Consider the following 16,518-nt stretch of genomic DNA (forward strand, 5'->3'; position numbering starts at 1 on the left):
TGTTGCAATGAAATTTTTTACTACGACTAATTCGAATTTAATTTGAAATTTCTTTCGGAAAAACATCGAATTGATGTAAATGAGTAAATTAGCGTTCCCGTTTCTTATACACTTAACGATTGGATAAGTAATAGATTTACAAAAATAACACTTTTGTGTTAAATAATAAATAATTGACGATAATTGTAATAAAATTGCAACGATCAAAAACACAAGAGAAAAATAGAAAAAAAGATACAACAATTCATTCGTCAAGTGTTAAGATTTATAAATTACTTTCGGATGTGAAGATTTATTTTGTTATAAAAAAAAAAAAGAATAAAATCGGTATATAAAAAATGACCGCAATCGTTATCGAGGATTGCTCGCAGATTTCTTTTTCTTCGTTTGGCATAAAGGATCCTCGTTACTATCTTCCTCAGGCAACCAGTACGAGAATAGTCGGTGGAATATGGTGGTTTTTCACTCTTATAATAATCTCCTCGTATACGGCGAATCTCGCTGCCTTTTTAACGGTTGAAAGGATGATAACGCCGATAGAAAATGCAGCGGATTTGGCGGAACAAACCGAGATATCTTACGGCACTTTGGAAGGTGGCAGTACAATGACATTCTTTAGGGTAAACCTAAAAAATATTTTTTTAAATATTTAGAATATAGATAAAAAAAAAGAAAAGAAAAGAGAGAGAATTGCATTCAATATATTAAATTATCATTTAGATTTATTTTTCGTCAGTTGTAATCAAAATTCTCCTCTCCCTACTTCATTGTCAGGATTCGAAAATTGGAACTTATCAAAAAATGTGGAGTTTCATGGAATCAAAAACTCCCTCCGTTTTTGTGAAAACATACGAGGAAGGAGTTAAGAGGGTACTGGAGGGTGATTACGCATTTCTCATGGAATCTACGATGCTTGATTATGCAGTCCAGAGAGATTGCAATTTAACACAAATCGGAGGTTTATTGGATAGCAAGGGATACGGAATTGCAACGCCAAAAGGTAATTTCGAATAATCTAGAGGCATTAAATTTTCATGTAGAAACCAGCTACTTCTTATTATTATTTCTGTTATTATTCTGTTTGCAATATTTCCCAGAATTGTTGGTTGTTTATAACCATCTATTTATATATATATATATATAACACGAAAATACATCAGGCAATGAAAAAACTTGAAATACATATCTACCAACATACCGACTACCTTATTCAAACTAGCCTTTACAATCATGCTTATATGCAAAAAGCTTTTCCAACAAGATACATGTAAAAACAGAACACAAAGGTCCATCCTCTATTTTGCCTAAACTCGGTAGTTCTTTTAATTGCAAATACGTGTTTGCATTGGAATTGTCCATAAAAAAAGTACACGCTAACGTTATTACCAAGAACTGTTCGTTATATCTTCTTGTCTACTATTATTTAAAAAAAAAAAATAAAATAAATTAAAATCAAATAAAACATAAAAGTCAAAATCAACAAAGCTGTCGTATAATCCTTTTTAAAGTTTAACCAAAAGAAAGAAAGAGAGAAAGAATAAAAAAATGTAATAATCTCGTCGGGATTACGCTAAGAAGCACCATTTTAACCGAAGCTTTATTCGTCTACCGTAGATATAAAGAAACTGAAGAAAGACGTAGAAATTAGAAGAAAAAAAAAGAAAATAAAAGAAAAAAATAAACGAGTGGAAAAAGATAGTAGATAGAACACATAGCTAGCTAGGGCAAGTCGCGAGGAGAATCCTTGACCAAACTAACGAAGGCTTTTTATATGCAGGCTCACCCTGGAGGGATAAAATATCTCTGGCCATTCTCGAGCTACAGGAGAAAGGTGTAATACAGATCCTCTACGATAAGTGGTGGAAGAATACGGGAGACGTGTGTAACAGAGACGAGAAGAATAAGGAGAGTAAGGCTAATGCTCTTGGGGTCGAAAATATCGGTAAGAAGATTTTTATAAATAATATAAATACACACACACATATATATATATATATATATATATATATATATATATATATATATATTTTATTTCTTTTTAATAAATTTCATTCTTATAAACGTTCAAGAGAAAAATATGAAAATTTTGATGACAGTTTATTACCGCGAATGTTCTCTCTTTTTCTTTTTTATAAAAAAGATTTAATAACAAAATCTCTTATGATTCGTACGGCATGTAAAACGAAAAAAAAAAAGCAAACTGCACGGGAAATATAATCGATCCAACAACGGATCGTCCTCGTAAATCCATTCTACTGTACCACACAACAAATGATAGCAAGCAGCGTACGAGTTAACATGCAAATGCTTGACTACATACTTCGAAGGTAAATCTAAAGGTGGTACATAAACTCGTAGATCGTTCCAACCAGAAACATCGTATTCACGACGACTTTGGGAAATTTAGAAAGCCTCAAATTCACCTAACCAACCCTAAAGTTCTATTTTATAGTATAAGCGTCTATCAAATGAGAGTCCTGATTTGCTTTCATTGTACTACAATTGTTTTGTTTCCATTATTATAAGTGGATAAACGTATGCCTATCATTTCAAAACGTTAGTACGATGGATATATTTTAAACGTCGGGAAATAATTTCAATGTTGAGCGGAAAATTTGAAATTAAGTTGACACAAAAAAAGATAACGAGAAGGAAGTTTGATTAACCGAAGGAAAATATAATATTTCTTTTACGTTCGTACGAAATATGAAGTTTGTTGTAGTTCATCTAAGACAAGGTCTAGTTGAACAATAAAAAGATAATGCTTTCTACCTTAAAAACATTCCCGAGAAGAATAGAACTTTATATTTTCCTTATTTTCAGTAAGTTTTTAGTAGAAAAGTCCACCTCCTCCTTCCGAAGAAATCTTACCTTATGATCTTTTCCTTCTCGATTCTTCTTCTTCTACTTCTTCTTTTTCTTCTTCTTTATTTTTTTATTTTTACCTTCCACCTTAGCCACCGTACTTCGTAAATTAGATAAGTATCCACTTTAGCAAGTGGTGGGAAGATACTCGACAAGAGTGTAAAGAGGTCTACGCGACTTTACCACGAAAAATACTACTAAATTGTAGAAAAACTGCTAATTGCATGTTTCAACGATAACTCGACTACCGTTTTCCTGGCCCTTGGAGAACCTAACACGACGATGCTAGGCTATTTACCTCTCGGTCTTACCTCTCTAACGATCGTAAGCTGGAAATTCTCTTCTCTTCCGTTAAAAGTCACGTGGAATATAAGAAGAGATGAAACTTCGAAAGAAAATGAAAAAAAAAAAGAAATAAATAAATCGATCATCGAACAAAACTTTAAGAACTTCTTTGATGAGCAAAAATTTCCTCGTGGATAAAAAAAAAAAGAATTAGGATTCAAAATTGTTTCTCTATATTTAGAACGTTTTAATTGTTTTTCCCCCCAGTCCGTTTTACCGGATATTTATATTCCTTTTTAACTTTGAGACAAATTTTCTCGCGATCAACGAGACGGAAAACTGTCGCGTTTCACTTGGGAAAACCTACTAGAAATTGCAGACGTGCTACTAATTGCTCTTCTGCCAAGACGATGCTCTTGTTTATTTTCAAACCAGAGTAAATGTAACATCTTATATTAGCTGTCGTCTTATATTCAAAGTTTTATTTGTAACCGTACAACCTTTTAACAATTTCTTGCATATCATCGTTTTGACAACATCGTTTTGACTCATGTATAATATTTTTCACGCAAACAACACTATCCATGATTACAAGTAAACGTTTAATTATCTAATTACATTTTATAATTGAAAATTACTGTATTATATATATTATATTATATTACATATATATATATATAAGATAAATAAGCAAACTTACTATTAGCATTGGTTTGACTTATGACATCGTAACTTCAAACATACCGAATTAATTCCGCAAATATATTCTGCAATCAAATATCTGCTTTCAGGTTTAATGAACTTACCTATAGTAAAGCTTTGAATCATCATGAGAAAACGGTAATGAACAAGCTAAAATGTTATTTTCATTAGAGATGTCAAACGTATATTATGAAATAGTTAATTTTGTGCATCGCCCAATTAACGATAAATTTAAATCATATCGATCGAGGTTTCAATAAATTCGATTAGAAAATGTTATTCTTTATTATATATTAGAAACGTATCACTTAAATTGGATTACCTACATTTCGATTATATTTAACCAATAATTTAATAATGACATTTAACGAAACTCTGGGCAAAGAGTTAGAAAGGAATTCTCCAGGTCATTCGTACTAAATCCAATCTTCGAAAGTCTTACTCCATTAATTTCCCAGTAATTATAACTTGAGAAGGTTTCTATGAACTTTCGCGAGAAAGGTTTGCGTAACTCGAGTCTTCCTCATGGCTAGTATTTACTTGTGTTTCTGTAAAGCACGTTGAAAAGGGACCTCATAGAATTCCAGGATCTTCCCAAAGTTCTGACATGCCTTTTGTTATCTTTGATCAGGAAAAAAAAGGAGTAATATAAGAGAACTACACGTGTACAGTAAACGACAAAAGTAATTCGTACTCGTATTCACTGTAAACTTTCTCATCGGTTGTGTCAAATTTTACTTCTCTCATAATGAAATGTTTTTTTCTGCAATAAAATATATATCAATTCGAAAGCTTAACAATCCTGAAATAAATTTCTAAAATATTGATTGTTTTAAATGGACAATAGGTGTACGAATATTTCTGTGATTCACTTTACATCGTTGGATCCATTGCATACACATAGATAAGTACATTTATATAGCCACGCGCACACATATATACACGTATACGTATATATAATAAATAGATGTATATAAATTCATCCGCGACGGTCCGCGAAACTTGTTCTCTTCCGGTGATACGTCGTGAACGTCACGTAAATCACGCTTTACACAGTTATGCAAATCTTACTTGAGTCCTTTTCTGACCATCTCTGGGGGCGTAAATGTCGCATGAAATTCATTATGGGCAAGGAAAAAGAAAAAGAAAAAGAAAAAAGAAAAAAGATATTACCTTGGCAGTAATAGCACCGTATCCAACAACTTAGGCGTCTTTCATTTACTACGTGTAGTAACTTTTTCATTTCCTATTTCTGGTTTTTTTTTTTTTTTTTATTTTCTTTTCTTTACGAATCTGTTATCAGTACAAACCAAACGAGGAGAACTTTCAACGAGATGATGGAGACATGCGAGAAGAAGAAGAAGAAGAAGAAGAAAAGTAGGAAAAAAAAAAGGAAAAACTTTAGTTCCTTGATAAAATACGTGCAAGTCGTTGCGATCGTCTTCTTTTCGTTCGAATCTTTTCTCGAAAAAAAATAAAAAAAATAAAAAAGCAAGCGAGAGGAGTTCATTAGCGCGAAAGAATTTGAAGAGGAAACGCGTGTCTCTCTCTCTCTCTCTCGCTCGTCGTATTTCTTTTCGCGTGTATAAAAGAATTTCTAAAGTTTTTCCTCGTTCATGCGCAGCAAACTTGTCATCGATGAGTAGGAACTAACTTTGAAAAATTTTCTCTTCATAACTATAAATCGTATACAACTTGGTCTCATAAATTTACGAAACATAATAAAACAAGTATTATCGGTTTGGATAATACAGAACTTTGCAAAATGTTGGAAACGATTACGATGTTTATATTATCTCGATAATTATGACAACGAACTGAGTGAAGTGAATAAATTAAAAATTCATTAAGTTCATTTAATTTAATGTTACAATTATTTATATTATAAATTTATAATTTGTATTATAAAATTAATTAGAAGATGAATCTCTTTTTTTTTGGTTTTATTTGTTTGTCAGTGTTTTTTGTTTACGATATTCCATTGTCATAATTTCGTGATATATTTCTATATCTATCGTCTCGGAAATCTTTCGACGATACATCATAACCAAGACATGCCATAAACAATAATTTAAAATCAACAGCAATTTCCTATCACAATACTTTATGAAACGTTATGTGTATATGCACGTATCCTCAGAGATTGTGCGATTACACGAAAATGGTAAATAAAAGTTTAGTCCACGTAGAGACTTCATACTTCATCGTTAACGAAATATATATATTCAAGAGTATAAGAAGAGATAATTAACGTAAGATAAACAATGACTAAGATGGAATAAATAGCACGACAAGCATGACCGATTCGTTTGTTAAAATATTGGAACAAAAGGAAAAAGGATAATGATTAATTGTTCGAATTATGAACGCAATTTGAAAGAAAATGTTTTCGAAAATGTCACCATTTCGAAGCTAATACCGCAGGGAATAAGATAGTTTGCTACGTACGAGTCACGATACGATGCTACTCTTCTTGGATATTGCTCGCACGATTTTCTCTTCTACCTTATCCTTACTCTTTTCTTTAGTTTACTTCACTTTCATATATATATATATAAAAAGAGAGAGAGAGAGAGAAAATATATATATATATATATCTTTCATTCTTTCCCGCAATTCAAACTTTTTCTCTTCGGACTTTTCTCCCGACTTTCGTCTTTCCTTTGTAAAACTTTTTCGAACCAAAAGGAAAAACAAAAACTAAGAAGAAGAGGAAGAAAAGGAGGAAGGAAGGAAGGAAAGATAGAGAGAATAAAAGAATGAGAAAGAGAAAGTGAGAATAGAAAGGGACATAACAAAGGGTGTAAGAAGGGATAAAGAAACATGAAGGGATGAAATAAAGGAAAAACAAGTAACGGTGCAGCATTTCGATGTTCGTGGAATCTGCTAGCGGCTAAGGTCGAAAATCCGAAAGTATTTCGCGTGCGGATTAGAAATAGAAAAGGAATAAAAAAGAGAAAGAACAATAGCAAAACAGAGAAATAAAGGGGGATGGGAGAGGGAGAGAGAGATAGAGATAGAGAGAGAGAGAGTCAGCACTAAAATAATGAACTTGCACTTTTTGCCATTCTAGGTGGTGTCTTCGTCGTGTTGCTCTGCGGTCTTGCTTTAGCGATTCTAGTGGCTATCCTCGAGTTCTGCTGGAATTCCAAGAAAAACGTTCATTCCGACAGGGTAAGCAAACTTCATCCCCTTTCAGCGCCAATAATTGCGCAAAAGTTTTCTCTAGTTTCTTTCTCGTTAAGTCGCTCGGTGCATGACGAGCGAAATGAAATTTTTTCTTCATCCTGTTGACCCTACTTATAAACCGTTTTATATACCTACATATATTTTGTTCAATGTTGATTTCAATCATTAGATTTTAATGGCAAAATTATAATCGGCCAGTAATTTTGTACGATAATAAGAAGAATCCAAAATGTTTGAAATAATTCATTTTTGAAAAGGATAATGTAAGGGATGATAAAAAAATTATCGTGGGTCCCTTATTTTTTGTTTTTTTGTTTTTTTGCATGCGATCGAATGACGGTTATTATTTTATTTGTGTATTGTCTCTTGGTGTTGCTGTACCCGCTGGATTCTTCAATGACCTACACGATCATCATCGATGACTAACAACGACGGTAAACGCACGCGCCACATTGTACTCTTGTCCAATTATCCTTCGACACGTATTCAATGTTTCTTTTCTTTCCCTTTTTCCTTTCCTTTCTTATTTCATTTTCCAATCCGTTATATACAATTAAACAAACACGCATACAAAACGCATATACACACTGCCATCGCGTCGTGCTTGCATGCGGTATATGATTGGACACGGAACGGAATCTGCAGTCACTGTGTGCCGAAATGTTCTCGGAATTACGATTCGCCGTTCGTTGCGGATCTCGGCAGAGACCAGCTTCCAAATCGCGGAATTCCTCGGTCCCAGTATCCTGTGGCAGATGCAGTCCTCGTGTCACAAGAAGAAGAACGAGATATTATTCAAGTGGACACGAAGAAACAACCTACGTACCCAGCTTGGATATACCTAGGTTAAATGGTGTAAGTCCTGTCCCTTATAAAGGGCCCGATCGATCAACGTTCCTTCTTCTTTCGATTATTATTTCAAATTTTTATATAACAAGATAAAGGAATATGCAAACGCGATTCACGAGTGCCGGATTATTTCGTTTTTATTTTTTTTTTAATTTTTTTTTCGTCTTCCCTAATCTTATACGATTCATTATTTATATCTTGAAAGATATTTCTCCTCTTTCTCTTATCAAAAAGGTAAGAGAATCAAGAGTCTCGTACGAAAGGAGAAACGTAGAAAAGGGGACGAGTGATAAGGGTGGAATAGTTACTTCGAGCACGAACGAGTCGCATTTCTCTCGAAAGAATAAGATTCGTTGTTCGCAAAGCCTGTACTCGTTTTCATGGTATGTAATTCGATTTCAACTACTCTGTAACTTACAAAAATCTTATTCTTCCACAAGAAGGAAAATAATCTTATTTGGTGAACATTATGAACAAAAAAATAATACGTAATATGCTGTGAGAGACCAAAATTGGAGAATGTCAAGATTCGTATTGTTTTTTGGTGTATAAGAATAAAACCAAATATTCGGTTTTTCATCGACGTATTTGATATGTGTTGACAAACGACCATGCGAATCTTGACATTCTCCAATTTGGATCTTTCACAGTAATATATATTATACTTTTACATTCCTTTCGATAACAATGAAGATATTACTATTTGTTACCGTGAAAACATAGTACTAGCACTCATGGACCCAGTCATTTGCTTAACTCTGACAGGTAAGCTCGGATTGTAAGTCACTCTTGAACACGAAGGAAAACTGAATTCCGTCATGAATATCAAGGAAGTATCGTAAATAAGAGTATCGTTTTATTCGTAAATTATTTCTGTGTATTTCCGCATCTATTTGTCTTTCTCTCTCTCTCTCTTTCTCTCTTTCTCTCCCAATTTATTTTTCTCTTTCTTTGAAAAATGTATCTTTAAATTTGCGTTTCTTCTACTAAAAGAGTATTTTGTTGTCGTTATCCCTGGTGGGCAAACAACGAGTCGCAATATTTTCAAACATCATTTGCAAAAAATAATATTTTTAAGCGATAATTCTGTTTATCTTTATTTTTATTTCAATAACAAATTATTATTAGCTTTATGTGCATTAATGTAATAATTACAAATATGATCGATATCACGTGTAGAATTTCTATATAGATAAGAATAGCTTTTTGTGCATCTTTGAGATATCTATATTTATATATATTTCACGTTAAAACGAGCCGTTCAAAAAGAGGTAGGAAAGGAACGTCCTGAAGCGTAAAAAATTGTTACCATCTTGGAAAAAGGAAAATCCGTGAATAGTGCTCGTGATCGGTACGGAAGTGATTTTTCCAGACCAGATCACACATTCAAGATCATCAACCGACCTATGAGCGGCGGATGGATAGGTGAAAGAAAATGTTGCGGTTAAAGAGATGAAAATAAATATAAAAAAAAGAATCAATTTAATAGCAATACGATACGCGATATTTTACACACAAAAAAGTAAATCTTGCGCGTGCGCGTGCACGCGGTAGGTCGTGTATACTTCTTACATTATTTATGGAAAGCAAACACTGCAGATGAAAGTAAACAGGGAAATTGATTACGAACAAGTTATGAGATTTCACTATTTCAGTCTACTGTTTCCTCCTACTAGCGATCTTCTCCCATCGTGTTCCTGTCACCTCGATTTAAAGTTTAATCACAATCGGGGGAAGTTAGGAACAGCGTCTCGATTTAGCCTCATCGGTGAATTTAATCGAAAGTGCTAGGAGAATTTACGGGGGAGATGAAGGTGGGGGGGGGGAATTAAAATTGAACATTTTGCGATTAAAATTTTAATGAAACGAGAAAAATAAAATAACAAAAAGGGAAAGGGAAAACAATGATATCGATAATCGATACAAAAGTCTAATACGAACGACGAATTAATTGTTGTTAAATGAACGATACTATAAAATAATAAAAATAATATATCTATTGAGATACTCTCCGAGATATATATAGCTGACACGTGTTATTCGTTGATTTATCAGCAGGAGGGTGGTGCATTGCCGATGACGGAGATGAAGAAATCATTGAGCTTCGATCAAGTGGGAGCGGCCCGTGGCGGGAACACCTAGCACAGGTCTCATCCTCATCCTCGTCCTCAGCAGCAGCAACAGCAGCAACAACAGCAGCCGCAACAGCAGCAGCAGCCACCACAGCCAGCGTGCAAAGTCACACCTACGCACACGCGTCACACACACTGCCACTCTCATTCACACAGTCACAGCCACAGTCACAGTCACAGTCACACGCACAAGCACCAGGCAGCCCCACTGAAACAGAGGCGGGGTTCTTCAGGCATCGTCTTGGGTCAAGGTTAGATGCGTTCGATGTCGATGACGAAGACTCGTTTCTCAGTAATTGCAATTCTCTCTCTCTCTCTCTCTCTCTCTCTCTCTCTCTCTCTCTTTCTCTTTCTCTTTCTCTTTCTTTATCTTTCTCTGCAACATCATATCTTTCTTTTTCCCTTTTACCATATATCGTTACCATCAAAAATGATTTTCCATTCGTATTATTCCGTATGAATAGGTAAAAGCATAAATAATTATCAAATAGATTAACCACGATCAATCGTGAAACTAGGAAATGAAAAAAGTAATGAAACAAAATTAAAAAGAAGATAATACCAATTTGAAACAGGAGGTGACCACCCTGAGAGCATTCTCTGGAGATTCGATTGTGATCTAGGGGGTGAACCAGATGTGGTAATCTCACCACCACCCCCACCACCACCGCCACCCTCTGCAGCGGTTTCGAGGACCACGACCCTTTGACCGATACTAGAGGAGGTACCTACAGGTGTGCCCGTCCAGAATGAGCTGCCAACTCAGGCCTCCGTCGTGATCAATGTGATCGACCAGAAGGAGACGTGTTTATAGCACACATAGTCGGCGGAAACGTACGATCTAACGATATCCGCCGAATAAAAATGCGCCGAAATTAAGGAAAAACGAATTATTATTCCTTTGGAGGATTAACGGAACCTGCTGTTGATAACTGCCGCTGCAACTGCCGCTGCAAACTTGCGCCGCTATTTTTGCCGCTGCTGACGTTACGTCAATCGTAACGCAATCGAACGTGCGTTCCCGGAACGCACAGTTCCGGAATCCGTTATCGCCGATCATGATGCAGGTATTCGTCTTCAAACGATTCCAGAGGAATAAACGATTCGTTATTTTTCTTTTTTATTTAATTCTAGAAATGTTGAATTTCGTTTTTTTTTCCTTTCATCGAACGTGTAATAAAATTACACGACGAAGAAGTCAATTAAAAAGACAAACCAAATGTCTAAACTCTCGGATTAAGAAAAAAACAGGAAAAACGCGACGAATACCTGTGTCCAATGGTTAGGAAATGAGGATTCAAATATAAAAGAGAAAAGGGAAAGACGTTCGAATATAAAGGTCAAACACATATCGATTGAAAAAATCCATGATTTGCTTTTTATTTTTCGATAACGTTCGATAAGGCGAACCGATCGTTAAATCGATTGATTGATATTTATATAGGAGAGAATGAACAAGATTTATTCATTTATTTTACACAATTTGTTATTAATAATTTAGTCGTTACGTAGAAACTTATCGTTTTAAAATGAAAACGAAACAAAAACAAAAAGAAATAAAATTTTAAAAAGGAAAAGCAACCTGGATCTCGTCGAGTGTCGCTTTATCGAAACGTTCGAGAGTGTTGAAACGTCGTAAAGGGGACGACCGAAAATGAAATATAATAAAACATATATATATTATATATGTAATAACAAAATAAAAAAAAAAAATAAAATAAAAATAAAAACGTACGTCGTTGCAGTCGGACCAAAATCGAAGCGATCACTGCCAAAGCTTAATAAATTATTATTCGCAACGTCGAATACGATTATCGACGAAGCACGGACAAAGTTTATAGTCTGACCGATTCGTGAATTATTATACCGTTTTAAGAGGTATCGCTATAAGAACGATGGCCTAAAAAAGTATAAAATAGCTTTAGCTACGTTACGCAATTATAAAATAATCCGATCTGTACGTCCGATTTCCGGACTCTCTCTCTCTCTCTCGACGTTCGGATTCTTAATGAAAAGAAAATTTGACACCCGAGTTCGAAGAATATCAATATTACCAACCAAGCTTTTCCATTCGAAATTTAAACTTAGGCGCGTCGTAATAATATCATAAAAATGCACAATAAACACGTAGGATTACTGATATTGACGAGGAACAATAACAAAATGGGTTCAAAGTTACTGAACGAATGCTATCGATTTTCAAACAAAATCGAAAAGAAATTAGAAAAAAGAAAACAAACAGAAAAAAGTGGACAAAGGGTAGGACGCATTTTTAAATTTTCAAAACGATAACTGAATTCATTTTAGGGAGGGACGGATGAAAATAGAAAAAATGATTTGAAAATTTCGTTTAAAATTTCACAATTCAAATCGATCGTGATCTCGTTTTATTTTATACATATATTATATGATTTAAACTTATATTGACGAATTGATAACTCGTTAACGAATTTCTATCAAATCGAACGAAGTTCCAACGCAAGCATTGGAAAAATTTTCACGCCAATCAAATCGAAACGCCAGTCATCGGATTTGTCTGAAAAGTTTTTTTTTAATTTTATCTTATTTCAAAATAAAAATTTAAGGAACAAATGTTCATTCGTTCGTTCGATCGTAGTATGCTTGTATTCGTCTCGAAAGACGTCGACAAAAACATGAAAAAGAAAAGAAATAAACGGATAAAACTTCGCGCAACTTTTTCAAAATATTTTAATTAAGGTGAAAAATCCTCATTAGATCGAAAAAATTTTTTGTTCCCCCTAGAAAGAAATACTTTTACGAAGCAGACTAAACGTATGGTATGTATAATAAAAACGAGTTTAGCGTACAGAATTTATCAAGAAAAAGCTCTACTACCCAGAAAATACACGGATCGATAATTAAATCCTGGAAAATAACTTTAACTCTTAATACGTTCAAACGATGATGCTAAACGATTTGTACATATGTATATGTATATATATACATATATATATCATATATATATATATATATATGTATAATATACATATACATATATCTCGTATTAGCTTATGTGTAAACCATAGATAAAAAGGTGTGATAGATCGATAAGAATCTTAATCATATTTTGACACGATCGACGCGAATTTATTATTATATATAAAATGTTAATATATTATATAAATATATTACAATATGTGTATATACGGCGACTGTGTGTTTTTTCACGGATGATAAGATATATATTAGAGGAACGAGTGTGCAACGACGATTAAAATGGCCCACTCGTTTTTTAATGTTGGATGTGAGAATGTATTACGTGTATGTATCGTACGTCTATCGTGCAAATAAATTTGTTCAAGAATGTTAGAGCGAGAGAATGTGAATACGTGATGTAGCTAATACACCTATTACGAATTGACGGACTTATTAGAATACGTTTCATTTTTCAAGAAACAAAAAATCCATGTAATATATCCAAATCAAAGTATAATCAAATACTTTGTGAAATACTTTGAATTACTTTTCACTGTCGAATCGGTAACATCATCGTGTATAAATTCGATCTGTTATATAAATATCAAACGGAAAACAAACAAACAAACAAAAAATAAAAAAAAAAAATGATACAAACTAAAGAAGAAAGAAAAAAAAACATAAAAAACCACACAAAAAAAAGGGCAAAGCATCCGAAGAAGCCCGACGTGTTTAACGTCGTGTTTATCGAATTTTCATAATTAAACGGTAGTATTGTGTATAATAATAAAAACGTACCATCTCTTTTTTAATTAATTCCGATAGCCCTTTGCGTATGAAAAAAAAATAAAAAATTCAAACGATTTTCATCCTAATTATCCTCCTTTTTTTTCTTTTTTTAAATATTTAGGAATGTCGTTAAACAAAAGAGGAATCGTTTCGAGGTTTCTCAGTGACAATGAGAAGAAAAGCAGAAGGAAGAATGGACGATCAATCGTGACGACGGCGCGGTTCATCAATCAAACGAATTGATCATTTCGAGAGTAGGAATATATATTCGAAGTTAGCTGTATAAAACTCGTTCACCTTAATTTACTGACAGTAGTTACTTATTATTAACCGTTATTATTATTTATGCAAATTTCCTTTTTTTCGCGTTGCATTACCTTACTAACTTCCTTTGCAACTACTCAAATCGTTTTCTCTCCTTCTCTCCGTTTCTTTTATTCATCGTATTTACGTACCGATCCTCCTAAAATTCTCTTTGAATCTTAATGAATTTACTTAGCTCGAAAATCAACGTAATTATCCTTTGACGAAGAGGAAGAAGAACAAAATATCAAATAAGCTAATTTTATTTTTATAATATTACACAATGAAAAATTAAAATGATAAGAGGTATTCAATTATTCAGAGATATAGAAAGGAGGACAATAAAATGGTGAGGGCATTAACCATTTATAAAAGCAGCAATCCTTTTTACCCTTTTATTTATGACATTATGTGCTTTCCTTGTACTATCGAGACAGAAGACACCTTTATTACTATGCCAATGGAAAACTAAATTGTCAGCGAAGTGCTGGCTCTCAACACTCCATATCGAAAATTGCATTCGTTTAACTGGCAGTTTCGTTTCAAAGGGCTCAACGTTAAAATCTAGGCCAATCTCTGATGATATCGACCAAACTCGAGAAACCGAATCAGTTAATTTTCGATTCATTACTTTAAATAGATATTTTATTATTTTTTTTTAAGTTATACTTCTTTTGGCGCGTTTGGGAAAATGTAATGGGGAGTGATTTGGTTCCGAGCATCTGGGAAAACGACACCATGAAGTTTGTCGGTAATTACGACGCGCGACAAATACGATTTCAAGTTTACGGCATGAAGTTGTCTCTCTTCTTCTTCCCCTTTTTTTCTCAAGCGGGTCACCCATCCAAATACTAATCGTACTCAGCGCTGCTTTACTTAAATGATCGAGCGAGAACTAATGCTGTAACCGCGCCATGGCCGTTGACGCATAAAGTAATTCGATATATCTCCCTTACATTTAATGTGGACTGATATCTATATTTTTATATTTTTGAAGTTATTCTTTTTATTCTTTCTTATATATATATAATATATCGATCGATTGAAAATATTTTTCTTTTCTTTTTTTGAAGTTATTTAGTTAACTTAATAGAAAAGAATAATTAGTAGCTTATCTACTCATATTTTCAATCCTCCTCCTTTTTACCTGGTCACGCTATAAATATATATATATATATATATTTATATAAAATTAAATAACCTCAATAAATAAATGAGAATAAAAATATAATAGTAAAAGAAAAATAATCTTCTTACATTAGAAAATATTATTGATCATCAAGCAGGGAAGAGAAACAGGTTTCTTTATCAACTATATTCTATGTAAAATAAAATTAATAATAATAATACTAATAATGTAATAATAACATTAATTAATAAACTAGAAAAATTAAAAACTAACAAGGAAAATTAATAACGATAATAATAATAATAATATGTTATCATTATGATAGGTAATCTGTAATTAATTATAAAAATATGGAGAGTGTAGCATAAAAAAATGGAAACGTATTGTGCAATATGAATTTATTGTGATTGTTTTGAAGTTATACTTCTTTTTCAATACTAAATAACGAGCATAGCCTGACGAGGATTTCCTTCAGAATTCGTGAGGCACTCAACGTAATAACGATTTATGTACCATTTATAAAGATTATAGATTCTTAACGTATATTCGAAATACGCGGCTCAATCATTTTGAAAAGATTGAAAATAACGAAATTTTCTTATCGTCCCTCCCCACTTTTTAAACCGTTGCTAAGCACGCCCTGCTGGGCCTATTAAACAAAGCACTCGTCCTATTCTTCCACTGGACGCCTACGACGATACGTCTTAGATGAGCAGCGAAGAATTTACAAAGAAAGCGACGAACAAAGCGATTTAAGCTAGAACGAAATAAGAAAAGTATAAGTATTCCTTATACTTCCATAAACGAGGTGAACCTTTTTTGCTGAATCCGTATACAAGCGAAGCGAGCAAGAGGTGAGATTCATGTTTAATTTTTTGTTAAAACCGCAATTCCTTATTATGTTTAATTTATCAACCAGAGCTTTTAAGCTACAAGGCTTTTTGTCTGACGAGCCAATATAGTATTATACTTTGTATTTACTTAACCAAGAGTTTTTCTTTTTCTTATTTGTTGTTTTATTTTATTAATTTTGTTAATAATTGTATTTTATTTAAATTATATTTATTATCTTTATTTTATTAAAGTTTTTATTGAAGTTATATTTTATTTTATTTACAAATGTAGAGTATATATTGGCATTCGGGAAAATTGTAGTTATTTCATATTGAATACAATGAAGATGGAGAAGTAAATGTTGTGTGGCTTAAGTTTTCAGATTCACTAAAGATTGGCTAGAAAATCTTACAGAAAGTTGCTGGACACGTTTCGATTTAAATTAATAAAACAATAGTGCCGATCGGACGTAGATCTCCAACTATTCTCCTTAGCAACAATACA

General features: G+C 33.1%; 1 protein-coding gene across 14 annotated transcripts in view; it reads left to right on the top strand.

Moving 5' to 3' along the window:
* Window positions 1-13,352, top strand: part of LOC122520187 (glutamate receptor ionotropic, kainate 2) — a 97,612-nt gene extending 84,260 nt beyond the window's left edge. For 6 of the 14 annotated variants that reach the window (XM_043640214.1, XM_043640213.1, XM_043640216.1 and 3 more), the window contains 7 exons: window positions 423-620; window positions 775-1,000; window positions 1,778-1,942; window positions 6,926-7,026; window positions 7,687-7,894; window positions 9,946-10,314; window positions 10,598-13,352. In XM_043640214.1, coding sequence (XP_043496149.1) covers window positions 423-620; window positions 775-1,000; window positions 1,778-1,942; window positions 6,926-7,026; window positions 7,687-7,894; window positions 9,946-10,314; window positions 10,598-10,731 — 1,401 coding nt within the window. In that variant the 3' untranslated portion in view covers window positions 10,732-13,352. Of the gene's footprint in view, window positions 1-422; window positions 621-774; window positions 1,001-1,777; window positions 1,943-6,925; window positions 7,027-7,686; window positions 7,897-9,945; window positions 10,315-10,597 lie in introns of those variants that run through there. The other 8 variants (XM_043640225.1, XM_043640221.1, XM_043640226.1 and 5 more) reach the window with 6 other exon arrangements.
* The last annotated feature ends 3,166 nt before the right edge of the window (window positions 13,353-16,518 follow it).

This window comes from Polistes fuscatus, unplaced genomic scaffold (assembly GCF_010416935.1).
Source record: "Polistes fuscatus isolate 324 unplaced genomic scaffold, CU_Pfus_HIC Scaffold3, whole genome shotgun sequence".
Classification (NCBI taxonomy): Eukaryota; Metazoa; Arthropoda; class Insecta; order Hymenoptera; family Vespidae; genus Polistes; species Polistes fuscatus.